Genomic DNA, 16,559 nt, shown 5'->3' on the forward strand with positions numbered 1-16,559 from the left:
TTACAGGTAACAACATTTGTGATTAAGGGCCCAGTTCGAACAAAAACCTTCAGACACAGTGATACTCCAGCAACAGAACCGAGAACCTCTGCTGTAAATCATCTGGGATTCTTGGCTTTCCAATTGTGTGCAAGTCTGAGGGTGACGTTTCACATTTCAGCAGACAAATGCACAGCCAGCTACAGCAGGGAGCCGGCAACACTATTGGCTCTACAAAAGCTCAATAGCATACTTCACGTCAAGCCCCTCCTTATCCTACGTGCGTTATGTCTGCCATATAAAACCCTGTTGCCAAGTGTGTCTTGCTCAGCCCTGGTTTTAGAGGGAAGATGTGTCGTTTTCGTTTGCAGACTTTCACTGGGATTGCTTTTTATTCTTATCTTTCAACGGTGCCGTGTGGCGATTTTCATCTGGAGAGACAATACAGTAAAAACTGGTCGTCTATTGGCTGATTTTTGTTGTAAAGTTGAATTATTTTTGTATAAGAATGCCACGGTCCAAGAAGAGGAATAACAGAGGTAAGCCAGAGATGGTGCTTGTTTTTACTGGTTCTTTAGCCGTCTTGAGCGAAATGAACGTTGGGAGTTGTAGTTCTATGTAGTAAGGAGTTCCTCGATATATTATTATTTTAGCTATGATGAAAAACTACATTGCCCAGATTTTTGTGGCCTGTTCTAGTTAAGAATGTGAATATGGAATTTAACATTAAATGTATACTAGAAATGTAAGCAGGGTTTCTTTTCGCTTAATTCGCAATGCCATTTTTTTGTGGGAAAATCAGGATACAAATGCCATCAATTACCACATTCATAGAGTACGTGGCATAATAAATTATGGCGCCGGTTGCGGATTACGAATGACCGGGAAATGGTGGTGTAAAATATTATGTACTTGATTTATTTTAGGTGTATTTAATAAACCCAGTACAGTTAATCCATTCACTATGAATTCCTTTATTGTAAAGGATGACATGCTTGTTTTTTGAAAATTATGAATCTCTTGATTTTTTTTTTTGGAATGCATTACTGCACATCATTCATACACATGTAGTTTAGCTTCCATTACACAACGTGTTGTACGGTACATATTGACAGACGCTTTACTGTTGAGTCACAATATTTTTACTCATTTCTCCAACGTCTTAGTCATCTTCTGAGCTAGACAATTTAAGAGGTTTGAACTCTCAGTGATCATTTTTATGTTTCAATAGCCAGACGGCGATACGATAGTTTAATATTGCAATATTTTATCCCTATTCCGCTTTGCTTTATATGGAAAATACGACACTGTTGTTTCTTGTCTTTTAGACTTTTCAAAAAGTTACGCTTGGGGTTTTATTTTCCTGGAACTGCAATTGAGTTTATTGGTTGAGTTCCGGTTGTCTTTAAAATCTAAATGTGCGGGTGTCTTCATATTTATATGTTCGCGTTTCTTTTGAGCCTCTATTTTAATATTATTTACATGTTTTACTTATTAGGTAAGGCTTAAGTTTAACCACCATAGTTGTGAGGTTCTAAATTTATTAAATAACTAGATTCTGAAAATGAGTGTGAGTGTACTGAAAATTGACTTGGATTGTATTAAAATGAGTACATGTATTTTAAGCTTTCACCTTTCATAGAAAAAAAACACCTACATTAATGTAGTGTAGGATTTGAGATGTTTTTTTACACAACGTGTACTGCTGCTAAAGTTTTCAAATCAGCTGTTCAGTGCCCTGGTCTGTGAGTTATGATAACTTATCACATGGGTTTAATCTCATTTCTGTGTAAAAGTGACTATGTATAGTCCAGCCTTTAGTCACGTGATAGTCTTCTTGGAATTACATAAAGAAATGTTTAAGAAATTGTGAAGGTGACCCATTATACCAATATATTTAAGTAGCCAGAATACATTGAAACTGTATTCTAAAGCAAGCAACAGGCAATGTAATATTAAAAAAAATCCTTCATATTTTTAAACTTAAATACTAAGATATGGAAAAACAATTTAGGTAAGCCAAATAAACAACTTAAAATCTTTCCATTAATACGACTTGGGAATTCCTTCCAGGTGTATGCTGCTTAGAAGTCAAGAAGGAATGTTTCCAATATCTCAATTCCCAATTCAGAAAAATACATTGAATTATTACTCTATTTCATATTTATCTATAAATATCTTCAGTTGTTAGCAGAAGATCTCCAACAATGTGTAATTCAGTGGCAGGTTTAGTGGACCTGGTGTTTATGTATTCATTTCTCAACCCTGTTTGTTTCCAAGAATGATACCATTTTGGTGATTTAATTCTGGTATGTTTTGGCAATTGCTGATAGCTTTGTAATGGGGCCTTGTTTGTCTTAATTCTGTAATTTTTCAGCTGTATGGCCACGACCTTGACCTTGTAAAGAGAAAAAAGAACAAGGTGGATTTTCCAGCTACTTGTCTTTAGCTTAACTGTTTAAAAAGTCCCACTTTGTGGTTGGTCAGACTGGGAAGTGTGGAAAATGACCTGCTACAAGGAGGGGCTAGGCTAGCCTGCATTTACTCTGAGAGGAAAAGGAAGTCGGACTGTGGACAGAAAAACGCAGAAACTTCAGTAGTTTTTGCTAGTTGTGCCTTACATAGATTTAAATTTTTACTTTCTTAAAAAAATCTTTCTTTTAATCAATTTTAAAAAATAAATCCCATTAATCCTGCATCTAGGAGGGGAAAAGCTGTGTTCATGCAGGATTATTGTTCTGGCCTGTATCCAGATCTCACAGAGGCTCAGTGTTTCTTTAACAGCTTTATCTGCCCTGATTTCACACTACTTTATTTTGTAATGACAGTCTTATAAAGCACATTTTATTCTTAATGAACTCTCGGCTATAGAGAGCTGAGGTAGAGACTTGGTTAAGAATAATGTGACATTGGCACCACATAACCCTTAGTTTAGGATTATGGCTAAAGTTTGGTTGAATTTAAAGGTGGTTGGCGAGATGAAGATTTGTTGTAATTGCCGAAGACCGTGTATAAATGTTTATTGTTAAAATTGGGTGTAGTACTCAATCTTTGTTGGATTTGCTTTTTGGTTATAGTAATGCTTGGTTTGGCTGTGATGCACCTTAGTGTTTGGGCTCCTGGCTAAGGTTACAAAAAAGAGCAAGGCTAGATTTCCATCCAGGATTTAGATAATTTAAAGAGAAAGTCGGGGCTGGGGGTTAGGGGATTAGGTATAGATTATTTAAAGAGTCTTGGAAAATCCACTGATTTTGGTCTCCTGAGGACTGGCGTTCAGCACTAATGAGTTAGACTAATTAAAGGGGTTGGGTTTGTTTTAATATTGAATGAATGTACTGTATATGAATATTAATTCTAGGCCTAACCCCAAACTGAGAATTCAGTTAGAAATTGAGATACTTGGTTTGTAGGCACACTGTTTTAATGATCTTTTTCCTGTCCATTGTCTTTGCTCCCTGTTAAACAGGAGGACAGCACAGAGGTGTGCAACCCTTCAGTGACGAGGATGCCTCCATTGAAACATTGAGCCACTGCAGCAGCCTTAGTGATGCTGCCAGTGTAGCCGAGGAAGGTAAATTTTCCAAAGTTCTTCTGATTGCAGGCATTTCTGGACTTCAGTTTAGAAGAGCCATTTAAACTCTTTTTTTTTTTTTTTGGTACTTTGGGCATAATAATATGTACTAGTACAGACATTCTGTTGTAATGAGCAGCCTCTAAATAAGAACTTAGAGATATTAAAGACTTTAACCCAAATGACTGAGGGGGGCAGTCTCTTGATCAAAACCTGTCCTCATGGATTTGTGTAGAATGAGATGGAATAAATGTTGAGCTTGAACTGTATGTATGGTGAAGTACATTATTGCCCAGAGCTTTGTTTTTGCCTTAAAATCAGTTGTTGTACATTCTGTAGCAACTTGCTGTGGCCTTAATGTTGGCATTTTGTCATTTGTTGCTGTGCAGTTGGTGATGTTAGTGAAGACGCAGCTCAAGAAGACTTTGAATACAAACTAAAAGGATATATTGACAGCACCTTGGATAAAAGGCAAGTAAAGTGGAGTAGGGAACATGGTTTTCTAGACTTCATGTATTTTACTGAATAGTTGCACAATTTTCCTGTCATTTTGCTCTTCACTTGTTACATTATGTGGTTGTCCTGCCTTTGTGATCTATTTCTGCTTAGTGTTTTCTTGCTGTGCACATTGCTTGAGGAGTTAAAGGGTGCTTCTGGAAGTTGTTTCAGGGTTGAATGAGTTTTTTTGAAGAGCTATTCACAGAATGTGCTCAAGTTAGTAAGAAGGAAAAAAGCCAAGCAGAATCTTGCAACAAATTCTTAACAGGATATGAAACAAGTAAAAAAATGTTCAACTTATGTTCTATTAACACCTGTTTAAGAAGTGACTACAGTTTTCTTAAGTGATCTGAAAGCAAACCCAGTCCTGCATTGAAGGACCATTTTGGCAGCTGTTTATATATATATAGGAGAGTTTAAAGTCATGAATTATAGTGACAACCACCAAAAATGGATCACTGAATTAAAGTTGGTCAAATTGGGGTAAATAAATGGAAGGCCCCAGGGCTAGAGTTACTAGGATCTAGGATTTAATGTTTGAAAGAGAAACTCGGGGATGAGAGATTATTTTGATATTGAGGGTAATAAATTAAAGTTACTGAATTGGGGAAAATAAACTGTATGATGTCTTAAGAACATCACAGTAAGGTATTAAATTGCTTAAAAAATGAACAACTCCTTTGACATTTTCCAATCCACACATAAAGAGTATAGTGTATAGTTGTGAAATTATGGTTAAGAGACTACCTGTGTTAAGCAACCACTCTGATTGGCCTCTTAATACATGAGGGACTGTAATCTAATCTACTCCTGTTAAAGAGTGACTTAAAATTGTAATGCAGCTTTATTTTATGTTGATGGTTATTCACTACACTTGAAATATTTTTTAGCATGCATTTTTTAAAATTTTAGATATGGATGTTGGATTTTCCATCTGAATTTAGAAATAAGGTTTTGGAAAAAGTATCTGGGTTAAAAGGGGGGGGGACAATAAATTGCACAATTTCATAATTGAAGTTTTAAGTTGCATGTTGTAATGGAACAATGAAAACATACTCTTTATTATAAAACCTTTACAGTATTCTCAAAAGTGGGATAATGACTGTAAATAATGATTTGTATCTGTGATGGAATCTCTCTTCTTAGATGTCAGTGATATACCGATGCATTTCTGGCGTTCTTACTTCTAAGAAATGCTGCTTGTATTTATACAACAAAACTAATGCTTCTGAAAAGCCCTTCTCAGTTAAGATGTAAACACTGTGATAAAACCTGGGGTAGATTTCCTGTATAATCAAATTTGATTTGCTTGGTAAAGCTTTTGGAGAAATTTATAATTCCTGCTGAAGGTTTCCCGAAATAGAATTTAATCTAACCGGCTGACGGTATTTTAATGCAACTGAGTTCATGATTTGTCTGGGAAGAAGTGGTAACATTCTAGAGTTACATTTTATTTTTTTTACCAACCACAAAATATATTTTTATGAGTCCAATCCTCAGTGGATTTGCTTTACGTGTAACTAAACAAGCACCAGCCACATATTCTACAAGTTGTCAGGTAGGTTTTCAGCAATCTGAAATATTTTGTGGCTATCATAGAAGGCCCTCCTCTCAATGCATCTGCGATTGCAAGAAGGCCTGAAGACCTGCGGACAATACAGATGTGTTTGGAAAGAAGAAAGAAGACGTTTTTTGATTAGGCACTATTTTGTCCGTTGGGCATGGTATCATTCCACATGACAGGAATCATGGGATTTCTTGTGGTAAGTCATGTGACTTTCCATTGAAGTGGTGTTTTCTTATAAATTTTATTTACTTTGTAATTAGCATTTTAGTTTTTAGTAATATAAATAAAAGCACACTTACTTTAAGATGAATTTGCGTTGGGTGTTTGTCTGGGAATGTACTTACTGATCCAGTCTAGTTTGATAAATGCCAAAAGAGGGAAAAGATTTATTTCAAAGATTCTATACTTAATCTTCCACGTCCAGGGTTACCTGCTGAAGAGAGGTGGATTGCCTTGTGAATGTTTCTGCATATACGGTAGAATTTGCTAAATAAAATGCCATACTACTGTACATTTGAGTAGTATGCATTTTTTTTCTGGATAATTTTTTTTTGTGTATACATGTAGGTAACATCCTAAGACCTCCTGAATATTAAGTTGCAGGCTGAATGGGCTGGAGGTCAATGTATCAACCAAAATACTATGTTTAAGATTGTGTGATTGTGTGTTTTGCTGTCCTCCACTCATGTGGCAAGATCAACAAAGTGCTGTAGAAATGGGCTTGAATTCTGTTGCAGTGCTGCAATCGGGGATACCCGATCTAAACTATAAAGTAGTTTAGATCGGGTATCCCCCCTCCCTACTCCTCGGGACTCCCAGCTCATATTAGAAATAATCATTGAATCACCAATCCTGGATCTGGAAAGCCAGCCTCTGTGGTTTTTATAGTTTTTTTTTCTTATTTAAGCAAAAAAACCGGTAGCTGATGAACTGGTTCAGAGCATTAAGTTCAGACCAGGAATGGAAAGCTGTACACCCTGTGGATATTGAGAGCCAGGATTAGACAACCCCGTTCTAAAGGCTTGGAAGATTTTACTTGTGATCAATGGTAGATGAGACTTTAATTTGCAGATAATTTGGAACAAATCTTTAGCCCTCCAGTGCATGCGTTTCATTAACTGAACAAATTACTTGCTTAAGAAAATGCCTCCTCTCATTTGCAAAGTCATTTGGCCCATTGAGCTCGTTTTACTTTTTAGCAGCTAATTGACCCGAGGAGCTCCTGCAGCCCTTTTTTGGAAGAAGAGTTTCAACAACAGTGGGGGGGTGGTTTGTTCCAGACTCCCACAACCAAGTTCCCTCTCCCCTAGTTTCAGGTCTTGTCCTGTAGTTTGTCTTTCACAGTTGATTCTGCAGCAGGCCATTGGCTTTGTCTGGTCCTTGGTGATTCTGAATACTCGAGTCTGGTCCTCACGCATCAGGCCTGTCAGTAAGACATTCGTTTGAGTCTGGGGAAGTCACTGGTGGCTCTTCTCTGGATCTATTCCAGAGCAACAAGCTTTTCTGTAGTACAGTAGGTTAGGACCAGACTTGAATATGGTTCTACATGAGGTTTTTGCTTTTACCAATATATGCTAATGTCATTTGCCTTTTAATTGCTTTCCCAAATTGTTTGGAAATTATAAATGTTAAATTTATTAATTGTTTCCTGAACCTCAGGATTTCCCCATTTAATATTTATAGATGATTTTTAGCAAGTCTCACTTGTGTACATAGAGTGTCGGCTGCCAAATGTTTGCCCAGTCTTGATTTTAGTTTTTTAGACGCTGCAAAAGAAATTCTGTGTTTACAGAACCTCATATCATGGTATAATCTGGGAGCCTGCCTAGTGTGTCAAACTGCATTATCTATAGTCAGTGTTGGCTCTGTGGTGCTCAACCTGATCATGTCTTGAAATGACTGACTCTGGGTGACCTGTTAAGCTTCAGGATGGGACTCTGCAGGACCCTCCTGCTCAACAGCTGTCAAAAGAATTTGTGGCAATAAGACATGGGGATAAGTAGAAGCCTCCTTAATGATGCAAGCCATTCTAAATGTGTACTTTTGTGATTTCAAAGTTAACGTGAAATTTGTTTCTTCATTTTTAATTGATTTTAGTGCCAAGACCAGGCACAGTGCACTTGATGGACTGAAAACTGCCATGGCCTCCAAAATGCTGTATGAATTTCTTTTGGAAAGAAGAATAACTATAACAGACAGCATTGAGCGGTGTTTGAAGAAAGGTAATGCATTAATAAGCTTTTTTCTCCCTTTTTATCCTTGGTGCCATTGTACTCATCTTTCTCGTTAGATTGCTAGTAGCTAATTGATTTGAGGGTCTGATTGGTTTGGTCAGATTTACAGTAAAGCACACTTTAAACCTTGTCATGTTGTGATTGTACTTCCAGAATGGATGTCTTGCATAGAATTTCCTGAATACAGGCATTCAATTTTGTAATGCAGCAGCAGCTAAATTTCTGTTTGAGCTTCTTGGTGTGTGAACTAATGCAGCTACTTTAAATGGTAGTAATAATTCATAGGAACAAGTAATAGGTTTATTCCATGCTGAAAAAAAGAAGAAAGAGAACACAACGTTTCGGCCGTGGAGCCTTCTTCAGGTGTGAGAGAGACAGGGCAGTAGGCAAAGGTAAAGTAGCGGGAGAACAAAGGTTGGGAGGGAGGAGGAGTGAGAGGCGGGAGCAGGGGACAGAAAGAGAGGCCAATCAAGAGGTGTGAAGTCAGAATGGGTGCAGAGAGGTGTGAAATGAAACTTCCAATGAATGGAGAAAATTTAAAAGAACAGTAATCTGTCGTTAAGGGAAGGGAGAATGTGTGATCCTAACTGCAGAATAATTTTAGTTTCGGTGGTCTTTCTGATGTATGAGTTCGGAAAACCGTCTTTGAGAACACAGACGGAGAGATTAGTGTGGTCGTGGCCGTCAGAGGTGAAATGAGAAACAATGGGCTTGGAGAGATCTTTAATCTTCACAGCCCTGACGTGTTCTCTGAAGCGGTCTCCGAGTCTCCTTCCTGTTTCTCCAATGTAGATGGCTGGGCATTTACTGCAAGAGATACAGTAAATAAGGTTGCTGGAGGTACAAGATGCTGTCTGGGTGATCCGGAATTGTCCTGAGGGGCCTTGAATGAGTGTGGTGGTGGCTGTGTACTTGCAGGTGATACAGCGAGCTCTGTTGCAAGGGAAAGTGCCTGGTGTGGATGGTTGTTGAGGGCGGTCAAGGGAGCTGTGAACAAGGAGGTTACGCAGATTAGGTGGTCGGCGATATGAGATGATAGGGCGATCAGAAAAGAGGGCCCCAATGGAGGGATCATCCTGTAGGATGGAAAAATTCTGGTTAATGGTCCTGGGGATAGGAAGTGTGTTAGGGTGGTAAGGAAGCACCAAGGGAATGCGGTTGTTACGGCGGGAGTTCCTGATCGGGTTGATGGTCCGGGGGGTGTTTTTGGTTTTTGAATTATTTTGGCGTAATAATTCATAACCTCATTCCTGTCATGTGTGCCATTAACCAGCCTTTTATTCCAGGCTTGAAATTGCTCTAGAATTTGCCCAGTGCAGGTGATAACTTTATGAAATATAATAGTTTATTAAGTGAGCTTTTGGAGTAGTAAGTAATTTTTGAATACTATTGAAATTTTGTAGGCTTGCATATAGGAATGTTTTTTAAGACATTTGTAATTGTAGTCTTTCTGAATAATGTGAGGACGTAAGTTTTGATGCAAATATTGAAGAAAAGACTCCACAAATGTTGAATTCTGTTACTGTAGGTGCTGGTTGACTACCTTTGCATTTACAAGTTGGTCACATATTAAACTTGACCTTCATGACCTGCTACTCCTTTTGGAATTTCTGTAGCAGCATATCCTGTATTAAGAGAAATGTTCCATTCCTTCTTTTATAAGAGCATTATTGTCTTAGCTTTTTTTTTTCCTTCTCTCTCAAGGCAAAGGTGACGAACAGCGTGCTGCCGCGACCTTGGCTTGTCTCCTCTGCATTCAGCTGGGATCTGGGATTGAAAGCGAAGAAGTTTTTAAGACTTTGAAACCCATTTTCATGAATATTCTTGCAGACAGAACGGCCAACATCCAAGCTCGGCAGGCAGTGAGTGTTCTTGTTTTCATCTGGTACTAGCTCTGTACATTTTAGACAAAAGCGGCAACTTTCCTTGCAGGCTTCTGGTTGGTTTTTCATGGGAAGTGTTTTTAATGCTCTTGTCTGCAGTCGGCTCATTTATATAAAAAAAAACACGTGTTGAGGCCCTTCCTCTTACTGTAAAGGTCAAATGCTAATAGCCTTCCACAGAAAACCACAGGGTTGGCTCTAAAGGTAATTCTAGACCAAACCTGTTTCTCAGTTTTGAGTTGTTTTAGTTCTCAATTTTGAAACTTCAAATACCATACAACGTAATACTGTATTAGAACAGCTAAGCTTTAACAGTACTTTCCTGTTTTTTGTCAATGGCTAACCTATCATGTTTTTGTTAATATTCCACCTTTTTGTTTCAGTGTGCAACCAGTTTGGGTGTTTGCAGCTTGGTTGCTGAAGATGATATCTTGGTAAGATTTTAATGTTTGTTACATCATGAATAGTAACTCCAAGCAAATTGTAAATAGTCATGGCAGACGCTCCCCATTCGTATTGAGTATGAAGACAAAGTTGCCGAATATTTAACCAAGATATTTTTGTAAATGAGAGGGTGAATATGGTGTGACCTGTGGACATTTTCTTCTAGTTACTTGCCTTTTATCTGATTGAGCTGAAACCATTTCTTAGTGAAACTCGGGATGAAGTGGAGGTTTGAATTCTGTAGCCAGGAGAAGCATTTGGTTAGCGTACACAGTGATGCATAGAATACATTGTTCCAGTTCCATAGCACAAGACCTTGTCTGCAAAATTTTGTTCACATAAACATCCTTGAAAAGAATAGTGGTGAATTCAGTAACAATTTCAGAATTGCTAAATGGTTAATGTTGCAGACTGGAAAAAGTTGTGTATAGTTAACTTCTTGTGAACATCTTTATTTTAAAAAACGGGTAAAAAATGCACCCTAAAATGAACTCCGTTTCCCTTATTTCTTCATATCTTTCTCCATGAATCTTCATGCATGGGAATGTTTTGCTTTTTCCAGACATGGCATGCTGCCCTAAAATAAGTAATAAAAGCACACAGTGACCCATTTTGCTAAGAAAACAAATATAATTGGTAATAAGTAACAAATGTTCTATTTAACAACATCGATTTTAGTTATCCCACAAAATGTTATTCATGTAAGTCAAGGAACAGTTTGAAATTCAAAGATGTAAAGCCTACATGATAGTGAGTTTGACATTTGAAGTTTTTATAAGCCATTTGGCGACATTTTCATATTTTACATGAATCGCTTGACCAAAAATAAGATTTCCACTAATGTTTTCATTTTGGAAATTACAGATTGATTTTTAGCGTTGCTCTGCAGTCCTCCTCTTCCTTTATGTGTAGTTTGTATTCTCTTTTGTGAAACATGCAGTGAACCATTGTTATGGGTAACTGATTGTGCAAATGTTTTCAGCAATTACAAATCACCATTTTTACAAAATTAAAATATACATAAGTTCTAATATGGGATAACCTCTGGTCCCTTTTTCAATTCTCATTTTCTTTATTTTCTGGCTCATAGTGGTGTGAAGCATAAATGCTTGTTAGCCAGAACGTATTTTATTTATGATGAAAAGGCACAATTTTCTTTGACTTTAATTGCAATTTCCAGAAAAAGTCCATGAAGCTTATATATACATTTTTATATCATAGTGTGTTTTTGGGCTGAAAGAACATTGTTTGTGATTTAATGCACACGCCTTCCCCCCAGTACTCTTTTAAACTGAGGGGTTTACTGTGCGTCCATGCACAGCTGTTGTTTCTTGATGATGCAGTGCTTCTCATAACGAGTTCTGCACCTGTTGTTCCTTTGGCTTGGCTGTGATCTAATGCACTATATTAGCAAATCTGTTACAGCATTTATTTATAGTGAGTTTTTGGTGGGCTATTCAAAGATGAGCCTTCAAAATGCTGCTAGGCACCAGACAGTCATTGTTTCGTTCTGCTTTTGTACACCAGGATGTGTACGCAACCATGGAATGCTTCGAAAGCCTCTTCGCAAAATCGTATACGAAGGAAGATGGGACTCAGTCAGTCTTTAACGCCCAAACTACAGCGCTTCACATCAGTGCACTTTTGGCGTGGGCACTACTGCTGACCATTTGCTCCAACACGGAAGTGAAGAAAATTCTGAAAAAGTATTCCACTCTTTCCCTAAGATTTATAATTGTGCAATGTACTGTTTCCAGCTATGATGGTATCGCAAGTTTGTAATCAGAAGCTCCTGGAGAGATTCTGAACAATGAAGTGACAGTTACTTTGCACATTTAATATAATATTTTTATTATCTCCCTGTTGTCTTGCTAAGGGTGTGTGTGACTTTTTTTTTTCTTGAATATTTGTCATTATCCGAACTCTTTTCAAAGAAGTCAAGTCAGTGTTAATCCTAAATATGTTGTAAATAACTTGGCATAACTAAAGATTTTCCATACTAGGAAATGCATAGGGGAAAAAGAATATGTATTTCTTGATTAAACTACATTATGAATATTTTTTTCTTTTGTGGTGAAGATTTGTTTTCCTTTATGTAATATGTGCCCTTGTAAGTGTTGCTGATAATATCCTGTTAATTCCAGACACTTACCTAGACTTCCCAGCCTTCTAGAAAGTGATGACGTCAATATGAGGATTGCTGCAGGAGAGACCATTGCCCTTATCTTTGAATTGGCAAGAGACTTGGATGCCGTAAGTCAACTAAAGTAGTCTTTAATTGTAATTATTAAAAAAAAAACTTCAGGTGCTTCACGGTTCTCTCCAAGTAGACTGTAGGGTTGACACAACTGATCTTGCATGCTTGTAAGCCGGGTCTTCAAAGATGCTGTGAAGTCCTCTGTAAAATGTTGATTCTCTGCTACACTTGAGTAGCGCAGGAGTTACTTTTACTAATTTATTTCAATAAATGCCTTTCACATTTTGAGTATTTAAATGTGATCTACTGGATACATGTCTGTTGTGGTATCTGTGCTCATCAATAGACAAACATTATAAAGTAAATACTCATGCCTCACTAAACAAGCACTTTACTTATGATTACTTGCTTAAACACGCGACTTTTAGACAAGTGAACTTTCCCTAATACAAGCTTCAAGCATGCAGCTTCATTCTTCCATTTTTATTTTGCTGACCTCTCGGCTGCTGCCATCTGCACTAATGCCAATATTAAACTTAAGTTTTTTCCATTTTCACTTATTTAATTAAGGACCAAATATGAAAGCTGGTTACACTTCACAAACTTGATTTCTAAATTTCATCCTGCACACTGTGAATGCACAGTCTTAATGTCACCAATCATTATTTTTATTAACTACATGGTGGTTCAGTCTTACAAATTGTAAGGGTATTGTACTAGTTATAGAGTAGAATATTTTGAATGCATATTGATTCATAGTATAACATTTTAACATTCATGAATTGTTTTGATTACTTTGCATTCATAGTACATGCATCAGTATCGCCAGACATCTCGATCTATCTTACTTTTACAGTTATGGGTTTTATTACATCATTGCCTGTGCAAGATTTATTAAATAAAATAATAAACATGTTTTTACAAAACCTTTTAATTGGTTTCTTCAAGCAACTCTTTCACAGTACATTTAAACATAATAGCTGCAATAAAAAAAGATGTATTGGTCAGTTCTGCTTGTTGTTACATACACTCAGCAATTTTCGGAGCCAAACTATTCTTTAGAAAAGTGCCTGAACTCAACGGGTTTGTGCCGAGTTACAAGAAGTTGTAACAAATTGGAGACTTGCGTGTATTTTCATGGAAATTTAGTGTCTTTTAGTTTTTGTCTACAAGCATACATTTTAAACCAGCTGTGCTCGTATAGTGAGTAATGAATGTATCTGAAAAAGATATTGGTGAAAAATACATACCTATTAATTACTACTAAATTACAAATATGATGTATATTTGACTGGGAAAGAAAAAACTTTTATTATTTTTATTTTAGGCCGCAGGAGTTTTCAGTGGCAAAGGATATAGTATTTTCACATTGCCTATGCTTGCTTCAGGTATTATGAAAATCGAGTATGAGTATTAGTTTTTTCTAATATCGGAGGCTTCATTTGTCTGCCCTCAGGAGTTTGAATATGAAGATTTGGAGTCTTTGTGTGCAAACCTGAATGCTCTTGCCACAGACGGTAACAAGCACAGAGCCAAAAATGACAAAAGGAAGCAGAGGTCTGTCTTCAGAGATGTGCTCAAGGCTGTGGAGGTGAGAGCTGAACTGAAAGTAATAACTAACCTTTTCTGAATTCCGCTTTAAGACCAAAAAGCTCCTTGGTACTGTACCTCTAAAGTTCTTAATATTTTGGAGAAATTGCTAAACTGTGCAATGACTTGGTATAGTGTTCAGGGGCCTGGGAGAATCCAATGCAAACTCCAGAAGCCTTTGGTTCACTTTGTGCATGGTTAGTATTCATATTTCACATCTGAAAATGAGCAAGGCACTAGACTTCTTAAGGCTTCTTTCACAATCTGGGAAAATGGTTTGTTTTTAGAATGCAAACATTCTTCAAAAAAAAAATGAGGCTGAATGCTAGATTTATTAATTGCATCTGCACACCTGTACCAACTTGTTTTTTTAGATGTCTAAATGAAGGTGAGCAAGACTAAAGAGCTTTTTACTTTAAGCTTAGTTTGCAGGAAATTGTGAGATTTTTATACGTGAGTTTTATAATTGTGCCTCACTGTTAGGACTTTAGTTTTGTATTCTGGTCACGGGTCACTTCCGATGACCTGGTATATTGTAATGGTACGATGTACAAACCTTAACTTTAGGTTGTGATAACCGTTCTGCCTTGTTAGGTATCTGAAGTTTTAGAACACTCCACCTGTTAACAATTCCAGTTGGATTTTATTGTGGGCAGGAGGGCGATTTCCAGACGGAGACGATCCGGTTTGCCTCTGAGCGCATGTACATCGACTGCTGGGTGAAGAAGAGAACCTACGATGCCTTTCGGGAGCTTGTAGGATCTGGGATGAACTATCACCTGCAGGTGGGCAATGGTGGCCATTTTGTCTTTACACAGGGCATACTTCTTATTCTGAACAGGTATGTGTGTATTACGTTTCTGTTGTGGTATGCTAAGATTCTATAAAGTATATGACATTGTTTTCACAACTTTTCAGTGTGAAGTTACCCTCTGTTTTGTTCATTGTCCCCACCTCACTTCCTCACTATATGCTGCTGCATTATTTCTAGTGCACCTTTTATAGGCTTAAGAGTTTATTTGGCTTCCAGCCAGATAAGCAGTGGCTACAAGAAAATAATCTCTGTTTATCAAGGTGTTCTGGTTTACTTAATCTAATTCGTTCAGTATTAGAAATCTTCTCATCGTTTGCGCAGGCTCCCCATAAATGAACACAATCAGGGTTCATGATGGACAAAATGAAAAGAGGAATGGCATACCCCGATACTTGCCATTTATCTTAGAATATTAGTCCTTGCAATCTACCTAGAATTACTCCTGTAAGTCATAGTGTGCCTGTACTACTTGTAAGATAGAAGGCATGTAACAAAATTAATATTCATCTGCATTTTAGTCAAACAAGTGATTTTTGCCTCATTTGCTGAAACAGAAATGTAAAGCTATTTAGTCCTCATCCTCGTTCTTGTGGATGATAATAGTGAACATTTTTGTCTCTGACTAAATTGAAAAACCGCTTGTTGTTGAACATTCCTCTTCAATTTAGTCGACAAAATTAACCCATGTCCTTGTGCTCCTTCCCAGGCTAATGAGTTTATTCGGAATGTCTTTGAGCTCGGAGCCCCTTTGGTGGTTGATTCCGCCGCACTGAAGGCGATGAAAATCTCCCGCTTCGAGAGGGTAATGTCATCAGCCCTGACCTGTTGGTAATCTCTTTCCTAGAGGCAGAATGTTGTGTCAAACGCGCTTGTGTAATTATTACATTTAATGAAAATGAATAGGAATATCTGAGTGCAGTCTCGTTTTAATGGGGCAGACGCATGGCATCCCCTTGTCTTGAACCCTAAACCGGATTGTGGTGTTGTTTTTAGGTCTTTGGTAAATGCATTGACATAGTGTTGGAGAAAGGTATTGGGGAAAAAAATGCTTCTTGTTAATGAAAGTTTGACATTTTTATTTGTTTTTCTGTTTTCAGCACTTGTACAACGCTGCTGCGTTTAAAGCTAGGACCAAGGCCCGGAGCAAGTTTCGGGACAAAAGGGTGGATGTCGGAGAATTCATATAGATGCCCGTCGGGGCCCATGTTACTGTTTTTACCCCCCCCTTAAGCCATGTTTAATGGGAAGCATAAGTAGGATTAGGATCAAATTAATTTATCTTCGTATTTATTTCCCTATTTTCTGTATATATGCATATTAAGTATTAAAATCATTATTGTTTTGTCTGTCTTTTTCCTGTTGTCAGGTGTGAAAGACGTATCCTTTAGCACACTCTATAGATAAAGTAAAAGAATTGCATAGTATAATCTAAATCATGTTTTTGACATTGAGCTTTGTTATATTGTATTAGGGGCAGGGTGATAAAATAAATACAAATGAGCAGATTGATGTTTGAGTGGTTTATTTTCTTTATTAATCTGAAGGTTATTATTTTTTTTTATGATGATGCCCTTTGCATGTTGCTTTATACTTTGTTCCAACAGTGTTGCGAGAACTGATTATTTTTGGAAAACAAATAAAAACAAAGTTGTTTGTAATTAACTCACTTACTTTCCTGTATCTGATATGTTATTATATTAACACTAAAGTTAAGTGGCCCAGACCCTTCTGTTTGTGAATGGGTCTTAGAGATTAGCACATGCCTTTTGTGAACTGGCAGTT

General features: G+C 37.3%; 1 protein-coding gene across 2 annotated transcripts; it reads left to right on the plus strand.

Moving 5' to 3' along the window:
• Positions 1–290: 290 nt before the first annotated feature.
• ifrd1 (interferon-related developmental regulator 1) lies at positions 291–16,286 on the plus strand. 2 transcript variants are annotated; one of them, XM_015352661.2, is made up of 12 exons: positions 291–518; positions 3,446–3,550; positions 3,940–4,021; positions 7,713–7,837; positions 9,554–9,711; positions 10,116–10,166; positions 11,704–11,882; positions 12,321–12,429; positions 13,830–13,964; positions 14,620–14,804; positions 15,484–15,579; positions 15,875–15,965. In XM_015352661.2, exons 1-11 carry the CDS (start codon positions 488–490, stop codon positions 15,548–15,550), a joined length of 1,227 nt encoding a protein of 408 aa, XP_015208147.1. In that variant the 5' UTR covers positions 291–487; the 3' UTR covers positions 15,551–15,579; positions 15,875–15,965. The 2 variants fall into 2 exon arrangements, with proteins under 2 accessions (XP_015208147.1, XP_006633514.1); XM_006633451.3 differs by having other exon boundaries at positions 292–518; positions 14,620–14,748; positions 15,875–16,286.
• The last annotated feature ends 273 nt before the right edge of the window (positions 16,287–16,559 follow it).

The sequence above is a fragment of the Lepisosteus oculatus genome, chromosome 7, assembly GCF_040954835.1.
Source record: "Lepisosteus oculatus isolate fLepOcu1 chromosome 7, fLepOcu1.hap2, whole genome shotgun sequence".
Lineage (NCBI taxonomy): Eukaryota > Metazoa > Chordata > Actinopteri > Semionotiformes > Lepisosteidae > Lepisosteus > Lepisosteus oculatus.